We start from the raw sequence: 12,123 nt of genomic DNA on the forward strand, positions 1-12,123 counted from the left end.
CATATGTCACATGTCTTACAATCCAATGGATGTCGACTTTTTTTGACCATTACTTTGGAGACCAAGCATTCACCACTGTCAAAACTAGTCCATTTATTAATCCTATTAGCACAACCAATAATTTGCATAATTGTTTTACCAAAATTGGAGCAACCTTAACTTTTGACACCTGCACAAACTGAAATTGGCCTCTGTCACCATTCTTGTTATTTTTACCCCATAACTCCATAACGTTCAGTCACAGATTGTCCAAATGATACCTTTTTGGAATGTTTATGATCAGACAAGTAATGTGGTGTAGTATTCAATTTGATTGGAGCATTTTTAAATTTTGACCCCTGTGTAATTCTTCAATTAACCCCTACCTGGTTGCCTATTGAAAATTCAAGTGCAGTTTGTTTTTCAAAAGTGTTCTGTCTAAGGAGTATTTGTGCCAGATTTGGTGCCTTGAATGATTGTTTCAGTTATCTGCTGCTCTAATATGTGTGGCTTTGGAGTTACATTTAATTTGAAATGAGAATTTATTTATTTATTGTCATTTCCAAAGCAGCACTGCTTGATTTGACATTCATCTACAGTTGCATCAAATAATAAAGTTGTCATAGTCAGACCCCTTGCAGGTATCGTAAAATGATCTGATCTAATGATTTCTCGAACACATGAAAGCTAAGAATGCATGGAAAACAGGCAAATTAATTAAAGCCGTGATAAACAGCTCAATCCCCTCGAGGGCTTGCTTATTACAGGATAATGTAACGCTCCTGGGTGTTGCCGGGAAAGCTACAGTACAGGCAGAAACCATTCTGACAATGGCGGCATGAAATTAATCTGTACGTTTTGACAAAATGTTGTATCCTCTTAATGAGTTCACTCAATTCGTCTTCAAACAATGCAGCGTTTAATGATCCAAAGCAAGCTTTTGTATTATTGAAGGTAAGTGAGTGACAGGATGAAGGTCACGCCACATGTTGCCTTCGTGTGCTGAACTCATCCTGGGGGTAGAACCACAGCTAATGATGTGAGGAGTTAACCTCCTGAAGCCCTCCTCCACATCTTTGACATTAACCTCACTTCATTTGTTGTCGTAAATTGGTGCAGCGGTCACTGTCGAAATACAAACGGATGTTCCTTCCTGCAGTTTCTGTTGATCTTGTGGTGAGTATCGCTGTACGATGTGACAGGTTACATCTGCAGACTAACTCTAATTTTGCACATATGCACAGGAATGGCAGTTGCACTTGTGCTTTTTCAGCAGTAACGTTTACTGGTATTATATATATAATTACGTTTAAACAATCGTGTTGAAAATATTGAACAAATAAATGCAGAATAAGCATGATTGAGTTATTTCTGTTGCTTGGTGATGCTTTTCATTCGTGTGGGCAACGCCTTCTACATGTTGCAGTGTTTAATAAATGTATAAAAGAGGACAAAAGAGTGTGTAAAGATAACTGAAACAACAGGTTAAGTGAGGTGTACGTGGCACCCTGGGGAGAGCTGCCGTCTTCCTTTGAGCTTGTCCCTGTGCTGCCTGCAGCTGAGACCCAGAACTAACAAGCAAATTGAAACTGACTCCAACCACGGCACTCACACCTTCAACAACTACACACTGATTTACTCACAGTTAGTTGATCTGATTGGAGTCTTATTTGCAGTGGAATGATAACTTTTTGACATTTGATACTTTGCAGCAGGCTGACTGAAATAAGCTGGAAGGTGCATGATGTCGAACAACATGGCAAAGATTGCGGATGCACGAAAGACAGTAGAACAGCTGAAACTGGAGGTCAACATAGAAAGGATGATGGTGAGTCATGAAATAAACATTTTGCAGCCATTGCTTTGGGATTCAAATGTGATCATAAGGTCCAGATCTGTGTATCTGCGAAATATGAGTTAGTTTGTTGATTATTCTGTCTGGCAAAAAAAAAAGAAAAAAAAAAAAACACTATTTTTTTCAGGCAACATGTAAAATTACCTGACGTGCTGTAAGGTTTTTCCAAGCAGAAGTCTTAGAGTAAGTTGTTAAAAACACATTATAAATTCTGTTGCTCACAATAGACGCACTTAGCTCATTCTAACGTTAGCTGATCAGCATCATGTTATGTGACGCTAGCAAGTTTGCATGCTAATGTTAGCCTGTTAGAATTGTGTTATGTAATGCTAGTGAGTTTTCATTGTAATGTTAGCCTGTTAGCATTGTGTTATGTAATGCTAGTGAGTTTTCATTGTAATGTTAGCCTGTTAGCATTGTGTTATGTAATGCTAGTGAGTTTTCATTGTAATGTTAGCCTGTTAGCATTGTGTTATGCGATGCTAGCATAGGGTGACCATATTTTGATGACCGAAAACCAGGACACTCAGCCCGGCAATGAGACACTCAAATGATACTTGAAGTATACTCAAAGATGCTCGAAGACTTTAAAAAAATGAAAACCAGGACATTTTCATAACATTCTAAAAAACAGGATGGCCAGGGCGGGATGTGAAAACAGGACATGTCCTGGGAAAACAAGACGTTTGGTCAGCCTATATGCTAATGAGTTTTCATGCTCATGTTAGCCTGTTAGCATTGTGTTATGTGATGCTAGTGAATTTTCATGCTAATGTTAGCCTGTTAGCATTGTGTTATGCGATGCTAGTGAATTTTCATGCTAATGTTAGCCTGTTAGCATTGTGTTATGCGATGCTAGTGAATTTTCATGCTAATGTTAGCCTGTTAGCATTGTGTTATGCGATGCTAGTGAATTTCTATGCTAATGTTAGCCTGTTAGCATTGTATTATGTAATGCTAGTGAGTTTTCATTGTAATGTTAGCCTGTTAGCATTGTGTTATGCGATGCTAGCATAGGGTGACCATATTTTGATGACCAAAAAGGAGGACACTCGGCCCGACAATGAGACACTCAAATGATACTTGAAGTTTACTCAACAATGCTCGAAGATGAAAAACAATGACAGCCAGGACATTTTCATCACATTCTAAAACAAAGAAAAAACCCAGGATGGCCAGGGCAGGACGTGAAAACAGGACATGTCCTGGGAAAACAGGACAATTGGTCACCCTATGCTAGTGAGTTTTTATGCTAATGTTAGCCTGTTAGCACTGTGTTATGCGATGCTAGCGAGTTTTCATACTAATGTTATACTGTTAGCATTGCGATATGTGATGCTAGTGAGTTTTCACGGTAATGTTAGCACCATGTTATGTGACACTAGCAGCTCTCTAACGATTAAATCTATTGTGAATCATTATCTTCAGGTGCTCCCCTTCACTCAGGTCCTCACCTTACACAAGTATGTATTTGTTTAAGTATGTTTAAATCCTGTTTTTCACAATGGAGGCACTCAGCTCATGCTAACGTTGTGTCCTTGGAAGTGGAAGGAAGCCAATGCACTCAAAGGGAACCCCACACAAACACAGGGAGAACATGCAAACTCCACAGGAAGCCATCTCAGGACCTTCTCGCTGTGAGGCAACAGTACTAACCACGAAGTCACTATGTTGGCCTACTTCATTAATTTAATAAACTTACTACACTCAACAAAAATATAAACGCAACACTTTTGGTTTTGCTCCCATTTTGTATGAGATGAACTCAAAGATCTAAAACTTTTTCCACATACACAATATCACCATTTCCCTCAAATATTGTTCACAAACAAGTCTAAATCTGTGATAGTGAGCACTTCTCCTTTGCTGAGATGATCCATCCCACCTCACAGGTGTGCCATATCAAGATGCTCATTAGACACCATGATTAGTGCACAGGTGTGCCTTAGACTGCCCACAATAAAAGGCCACTCTGAAAGGTGCAGTTTTATCACACAGCACAATGCCACAGATGTCGCAAGATTTGAAGGAGCGTGCAATTGGCATGCTGACAGCAGGAATGTCAACCAGAGCTGTTGCTCGTGTATTGAATGTTCATTTCTCTACCATAAGCCGTCTCCAAAGGTGTTTCAGAGAATTTGGCAGTACATCCAACCAGCCTCACAACCGCAGACCACGTGTAACCACACCAGCCCAGGACCTCCACATCCAGCATGTTCACCTCCAAGATCGTCTGAGACCAGCCACTCGGACAGCTGCTGAAACAATCGGTTTGCATAACCAAAGAATTTCTGCACAAACTGTCAGAAACAATCTCGGGGAAGCTCATTTGCATGCTCGTCGTCCTCATCGGGGTCTCGACCTGACTCCAGTTCGTCGTCGTGACCGACTTGAGTGGGCAAATGCTCACATTCGCTGGCGTTTGGCACATTGGAGAGGTGTTCTCTTCACGAATGAATCCCGGTTCACACTGTTCAGGGCAGATGGCAGACAGCGTGTGTGGCGTCGTGTGGGTGAGCGGTTTTCTGATGTCAATGTTGTGGATCGAGTGGCCCATGGTGGCGGTGGGGTTATGGTATGGGCAGGCGTCTGTTATGGACGAAGAACACAGGTGCATTTTATTGATGGCATTTTGAATGCACAGAGATACCGTGAGGAGATCCTGAGGCCCATTGTTGTGCCATACATCCAAGAACATCACCTCGTGTTGCAACAGGATAATGCACGGCCCCATGTTGCAAGGATCTGTACACAATTCTTGGAAGCTGAAAATGTCCCAGTTCTTGCATGGCCGGCATACTCACCAGACATGTCACCCATTGAGCATGTTTGGGATGCTCTGGACCAGCGTATACAACAGTGTATACCAGTTCCTGCCAATATCCAGCAACTTCGCACAGCCATTGAAGAGGAGTAGAGCAACATTCCACAGGCCACAATTGACAACCTGATCAACTCTATGCGAAGGAGATGTGTTGCACTGCATGAGGCAAATGGTGGTCACACCAGATACTGACTGGTATCCCCCCCCAAATAAAACAAAACTGCACCTTTCAGAGTGGCCTTTTATTGTGGGCAGTCTAAGGCACACCTGTGCACTAATCATGGTGTCTAATCAGCATCTTGATATGGCACACCTGTGAGGTGGGATGGATTATCTCAGCAAAGGAGAAGTGCTCACTATCACAGATTTAGACTGGTTTGTGAACAATATTTGAGGGAAATGGTGATATTGTGTATGTGGAAAAAGTTTTAGATCTTTGAGTTCATCTAATACAAAATGGGAGCAAAACCAAAAGTGTTGCGTTTATATTTTTGTTGAGCATAAAATATATATTTTAGGTATTTTTATTTTTGGTGAATTTTGGCTGGATTGGATAGTTAGATTAAATAGGTTTTGCTTTATTTTATTTATTTATTTTTTTAACTACAAGGAAAAAACACTAGAGTGTGGAAGCTAAATGGCTGTAGTGCCATCGTAGTTCAGCCACTTCACCAGATGGTGCAGATCAAATTGATGCATTCTGAGGCAATTGTTTTGAATTGGTTGGTGATTTATTGAAGCCTAATTTCACACAGCTCATGATGTCTTCCTTTTGATACAGAGTCTTTGCCAATATTCAAAACAGTTTTCAAAACAAATGAGTTTGAAATTAATAATTTGCAGTACAAGATGAAAAGTTTTGACACCATCCCCAGACACACATTCTATCTATTATTTAATTCTGGTTTTATTTTCTCAATATATTGCATATTTTGTCAGCAGATGGCAGACACATCAATGGGCTATTACATAGGCAAAACAAAGCTGCTCTTTTGATTGATCCATCTGTTAATAAATTACATGAGAACTCCTAACATAAATTGTTTTCTTTTAATCTGTGCTGACAAAAACAACAAGTCAACAACAACAACAACAATACAGACCACACCAATATAAATCCAGGAATTGTAAATTGTATGGTGAATTGTGAATTTTGGATGCTTTGTCCTTTTTAATGCTGGTTTCCTGGGTTTCCTGCTCTTTATAGAATATGTTCTTTGTCTTCCTGCCCCATTCTATTGTGCATGTCCGCCTCCTGTGCAGGAGGTCCCACAGACTGGGGAGGAAGGGGGAGCCAATGTTTCAAGGGGAAATACACCACATTTAGGAAGCAAAACAAATTTCTTGTAATAATTGTTAAAAGGTAAGCTAAACCTACAGTAGTGTTCAGAATAATAGTAGTGCTATGTGACTAAAAAGATTAATCCAGGTTTTGAGTACATTTCTTATTGTCACATGGGAAACAAGGTACCAGTAGATTCAGTAGATTCTCACAAATCCAACAAGACCAAGCATTCATGATATGCACACTCTTAAGGCTATGAAATTGGGCTATTAGTAAAAAAATAGTAGAAAAGGGGGTGTTCACAATAATAGTAGCATCTGCTGTTGACGCTACAAACTCAAAACTATTATGTTCAAACTGCTTTTTTAGCAATCCTATGAATCACTAAACTAGTATTTAGTTGTATAACCACAGTTTTTCATGATTTCTTCACATCTGCGAGGCATTAATTTTGTTGGTTTGGAACCAAAATTTTGCTCGTGTACTAGTGTGCTTTGGGTCATTGTCTTGTTGAAACACCCATTTCAAGGGCATGTCCTCTTCAGCATAAGGCAACATGACCTCTTCAAGTATTTTGACATATCCAAACTGATGCATGATACCTGGTATGTGATATATAGGCCCAACACCATAGCAGGAGAAACATGCCCATATCATGATGCTTGCACCACCATGCTTCACTGTCTTCACTGTGAACTGTGGCTTGAATTCAGAGTTTGGGGGTCGTCTCACAAACTGTCTGTGGCCCTTGGACCCAAAAAGAACAATTTTACTCTCATCAGTCCACAAAATATTCCTCCATTTCTCTTTAGCCCAGTTGATGTGTTCTTTGGCAAATTGTAACCTCTTCTGCACATCTTTTATTTAACAGAGGGACTTTGCGAGGGATTCTTGCAAATAAATTAGCTTCACACAGGCGTCTTCTAACTGTCACAGCACTTACAGGTAACTCCAGACTGTCTTTGATCATCCTGGAGCTGATCAATGGGTGAGCCTTTGCCTTCTTGTTATTCTTCTATCCATTTTGATGGTTGTTTTCCATTTTCTTCCACACGTCTCTGTTTTTTTTTTTTTTTTTGTCCATTTTAAAGCATTGGAGATCATTGTAGATGAAGAGCCTATAATTTTTTGCACCTGCGTATAAGTTTTCCCCTCTCCAATCAACTTTTTAATCAAACTACGCTGTTCTTCTGAACAATGTCTTGAACGTCCCATTTTCCTCAGGCTTTCAAAGAGAAAAGCATGTTCAACAGGTGCTGGCTTCATCCTTACATAGGGGACACCTGATTCACACCTGTTTGTTCCACAAAATTGATGAACTCACTGACTGAATGTTATACTACTATTATTGTGAACACCCTCTTTTCTACTTTTTTTTACTAATAGCCCAATTTCATAGGGCCTTAAGAGTGTGCATATCATGAATGCTTGGCCTTGTTGGATTTGTGCGAATCTACTGAATCTACTGGTACCTTGTTTCCCATGTAACAATAAGAAATATACTCAAAACCTGGATTAATCTTTTTAGTCACATAGCACTACTATTATTCTGAACACTACTGTATATGCATATGCTCTCAGCCATGCAGGTGCGGGATTTAATACATTTTGGACGACACTTGAAATGACTGAACTATAGCCAAGGACAAAGTGATTTAATTTAGAGACAAATGTGTTAAAAGTCAAAGTAATGCGCCAAGGTGGATGTTTAGAATTGCTATTCTGATTAATTGGTTGAAGATATACCTATTTTATAATGAAACAGTAATATGAAGTCATAGTTCCCCCTTTGTCTTGGACACATGATCCGTTGATCCTGAATGATCATGAATGGTCACAAATGGAATGGTCAAAGTCACAAGTGTTAAACAGTTTGGAGTTTAAAAATGGGTGAAGTGTTGTGTCTGTCCAGGATAAAGTGGTTCAGTTTTGGACTGAATTGATCAAATGTCGTACAGTGCATCCACAAAGTATTCACAGCACTTTTTCCATATTTTGTTATATTACAGCCTTATTCCAAAATGGAGTAAATTCTTTTATTACCCCCTTAACATTCTACTCACAGCACCCCATAATAACAACATGTAAAAAAGTTTTTTTTTTTAATTTTAGCAAATTTATTAAAAATAAAAAGCTAAGATATCACATGTACGTAAGTACTCACACAATTTGCGCTATAATTTGCCATTGCACCTTTGGCAGCAATTACAGCCTCTAGCCAAAAAGTGAAGCACTGTGAATACTTTCCGGATCCACCATAAGGTGCAGGTGTTGCCCTCTGAGTGTCCTGTGTTTTTTTATGCTCCCCTGATATGCCAAACTCAAAAACAATCAATCTTTTTTGAACAGGTATCTAAGGCAGCAGCTGAGTTGATGTCCTACTGTGAAGCTCACGCCAAAGAAGACCCTCTAGTGACACCAGTGCCATCCTCAGAAAACCCATTTCGAGAAAAGAAATTTTTCTGTGTGATACTATAACGCCGCATGTACACATCAAATGTCTGCACATTAACATTTCTGTTTTAATGTGGATTTCCAATCCAAGCCTTAAAGCTACAGTGTGTAGAATTTAGTGCCATCTAGTGGTGACGTTACAAATTGCATTTTTCCATCAACAGTCATGGTAGTTTCCCTTCACATTTCCACTTCTTTGATGACATGGATTCATGCTTCTTTGCCTTTTCTTGTGGTAAGTAGTATGTATGATCCTCCATTTAATGAAAATGAGGGTTCTCAAATAGAGCTCGAACAATACAAGACCGATGCCAATCTTGATATTTGATGATTCTAAAATCAGGTATGCCTATATAATGACCGATATTCTTTTTTCCCTCAAAAACACATAACAGAGTTTTAAAAGCTCTGCGTGATACTCTTGCAATGATGGTTAACACTGTTGCCTCACAGCAAGAAGGTCATGGGTTTGATTCCCTGTGGCCTTTTTGTGTGGGGTTTGTATGTTCTCCACGTGTTTGAGTGGGTTTCCTCCAGGTGCTCCAATTTCCTCCCACATTTAAAGACATGCAGGTTAGGTGAATTGGAAACTTTATATCTGTCCAGGTCTCCCTTGCAAAAGAGGCCTCAGTCTCAATGGGACTAACCTGGTTAAATAAATAAATATAAAAGTCTGCTCTGAACAGAATCCATACCTATGGACTTCACATGCCGTTCACCCCACACACACCTCTATTTAACAGTACTTTGTTGACAGTGTTGCCACAGTTACTTTGAAAAAGTAATCCAATTACTGATTACTGATTACTCCTTGAAAAAGTAACTTAGTTACTTTACTGATTACTCAATTGGAAAAGTAACTAAGTTAGATTACTAGTTACTTTTTTAGTTACTTTCCCCAGCTGCCGACAACAACCCTCTGCCATCTCAACATGACAATGATACTTGTTTTGCCAAAACTCACTTTATAGTCACCCTTTCTTGGCTTCAATGAAAATAAATACTTGTTTTATAAAAAGTAAAATAAAGACCTCTTTCTTGACCTCATATTTAACTGTTGACAGCACTGTAACAGTAAAACTTGCAATTTCTAACCTACATTGTTCATAAATATAACTATTAAATTCTTTCTAACATTTTTCTAACATTTAAATTCTCTCTAAACATTTTACTTGTCAAAATTATTATTATTTTAAGAAGTATTAGTAGTTGTAGTAAAAAAAAAAAAAAAAAAGGCTTCGAAACTGGACCTTTAATCTAGGCGTGTTGTGGGGGGGCACATCCCTCCCCCACGCCCCCATTCCATCTAGATTCGCCCCTGCTTTGGCGTCTGAGCACAAAGAATGGATAACATTTATTTATGCAGAAAACATGACCAGATTTGCAGGTAAGAAAGTTTTATTGCGTTTTCACATCATGTGGTCCTCAGAAAGAGAGTTTAGGTGCATTTCTGTGGAAAATAGTGTTAGTTGTTGACGCATCGCGGAGGATCAGCTGTTTTTAACGAGCAGATACGGAGCGGCTCGGAGAAAAAAAAGCATAAAAATGTCTTTGTAAAGCTCAGTGCAGGTGTGCTGTTGTCACTGTGCTTTAAGTGATGAGGACGAGTCGTAGCTGTTGCAGAAAAACGCGGATGAAAAGCTCACAGCTCGCTTAAAGTGTGTAGTTCAGTCGAACCCCAACCTCCTGCCCACGGACTTAGGTAAAGTTAGAAAGATATTCACAGATTCAAAGTTCACGGCTCAATAGATCTTAAGAGAAACGTTGTAGAAAGACAAACACCACTATTTTCTAACCTCAGGAAGGTAGACAACGAGCTACAACCTTATTTTTATCCATATGAGCCGTCCTCTGAGCTGAAAAAAATAACACTGATCTGAACGGGCAGGCGGCGGAAGCTTAGGGACCGTCTACAAAGTGCATACATGGAAAAAAAAAGACACCGGAAAATTATTGCATAAATCATTGTAAAAAGGAGTGATATCACCAAATTCACTGCACACATCAGTGGGGTCCTGCTGATTATACTACAGAGCTCAGTTTGGAAAAATGCCGTTATGAAAAACTTTGCAGAATTTTTTATTTTTTAAAATTTTAATAGCATCAAAGTCACAAGATGTGGTGTCACCAAATTCACTGCACACAACAGCCGTGTCCTGTTGATTATACTACAACATCAGTTTGGAAAAAAGTCATTTTAAAAAAATTTGGAGAATTTTTCATTGATTATATTTTCAATAGCATCAAAGTCATAAGGTGTAGTGACACAAAATTTACTGCACACAACAGTGGTGTCCTGCTGATTATACTACAACACTCACTTTTGGAAAAAGTCATTTTAAAATTTTTGGAGAATTTTTATTGTTTAAATTTTCAATCGCATCAAAGTCATAAGGTGCGGTGTCGCCAAATTCACTGCACACAACAGTGGTGTCCTGCCGATTGTACTACAACACTCACTTTGGGAAAAAGTTATTTTAAAAAATTTTGGGAGAATTTTTTTATTGTTTAAATTTTCAATAGCATCAAAGTCATAAGGTGTGGCGTCACCAAATTTACTGCACACAACAGCCATGTCCTGTTGATTATACTACAGCACTCAGTTTAGGAAAAAGTCATTTTCAAAAATTTAGGAGAATTGTTGATTGTTTTTATTTTCAATAGCATCAAAGTCATAAGGTGTAGTGACACAAAATTTACTGCACACAATAGTGGTGTCCTGCTGATTATACGATAACACTCAGTTTGGGAAAAAGTCATTTTAAAAAATTTTGGAGAATTTTTTTATTGTTTAAATTTTCAATAGCATCAGTCATAAGGTGCAGTGACACAAAATTTACTGCACACAACAGTGGTGTCCTGCTGATTATACTACAACACTCACTTTGGGAAAAGGTCATTTTAAAAAAAATTTTGGAGAATTTTTTATTGTTTAAATTTTCAATAGCATCAAAGTCATAAGGTGTAGTGACACAAAATGTACTGCACACAACAGTGGTGTCCTGCTGATTATACTACAACACTCACTTTGGGAAAAAGTCATTTTCAAAAATTTAGGAGAATTTTTGATTTTTATTTTCACATGATTTAATGAAATGATTGTTTGTGTGTAGGTTTACATGTAAAACAGGAACCTGCTGTAAAACAGTTTTAACTGAGTCAGGCCTGGGGTAATGTGCAATTGTGCTTTTAACCCTTTTCCTGTATAATAAATGAAATGAAATGAATAGCATCAAAATCATAAGGTGGAGTGACACAAAATTTACTGCACACAACAGTGGTGTCCTGCTGATTATACTACAACACTCACTTTGGGAAACAGTCATTTAAAAAAATTTTGGAGAATTTTTCACTGTTTAAATTTTCAATAGCATCAATGTCATAAGGTGTCGTAACACAAAATTTACTGCACACAACAGTGGTGTCCTGCTGATTATACTACAACACTCACTTTGGGAAAAAGTCATTTAAAAAAAATTTTGGAGAATTTTTGATTGTTTTTATTTTCACATGATTTAATGAAATGATTGTTTGTGTGTAGGTTTACATGTAAAACAGGAACCTGCTGTAAAACAGTTTTAACTGAGTCAGGCCTGGGGTAATGTGCAATTGTGCTTTTAACCCTTTTCCTGTATAATAAATGAAATGAAATGAATAGCATCAAAATCATAAGGTGGAGTGACACAAAATTTACTGCACACAACAGTGGTGTCCTGCTGATTATAC

At 38.4% G+C, this 12,123-nt stretch overlaps 1 protein-coding gene across 2 annotated transcripts; it reads left to right on the forward strand.

Moving 5' to 3' along the window:
* The first annotated feature begins 1,024 nt into the window (after positions 1–1,024).
* On the forward strand, positions 1,025–8,775 carry gng8 (guanine nucleotide binding protein (G protein), gamma 8). Of its 2 annotated transcripts, XM_034178467.1 has the most exons (4): positions 1,025–1,155; positions 1,448–1,623; positions 1,695–1,807; positions 8,293–8,775. In XM_034178467.1, exons 3-4 carry the CDS (start codon positions 1,721–1,723, stop codon positions 8,419–8,421), a joined length of 216 nt encoding a protein of 71 aa, XP_034034358.1. In that variant the 5' UTR covers positions 1,025–1,155; positions 1,448–1,623; positions 1,695–1,720; the 3' UTR covers positions 8,422–8,775. The 2 variants fall into 2 exon arrangements, with proteins under 2 accessions (XP_034034358.1, XP_034034357.1); XM_034178466.1 differs by lacking the exon at positions 1,448–1,623 and having other exon boundaries at positions 1,031–1,155.
* Positions 8,776–12,123: the final 3,348 nt, after the last annotated feature.

This window comes from Thalassophryne amazonica, chromosome 9 (genome assembly GCF_902500255.1).
Source record: "Thalassophryne amazonica chromosome 9, fThaAma1.1, whole genome shotgun sequence".
Lineage (NCBI taxonomy): Eukaryota > Metazoa > Chordata > Actinopteri > Batrachoidiformes > Batrachoididae > Thalassophryne > Thalassophryne amazonica.

What these genes read in the sequence shown, in the direction of transcription:
- gng8 (XM_034178467.1), top strand. Translation starts at nt 1,721, where the DNA reads ATGATGTCGAACAACATGGCAAAGATTGCGGATGCACGAAAGACAGTA. An exon ending in TCAACATAGAAAGGATGATG is followed by an intron (nt 1,808 to 8,292) that starts GTGAGTCATGAA and finishes TTTTTTGAACAG; the next exon opens with GTATCTAAGGCAGCAGCTGA.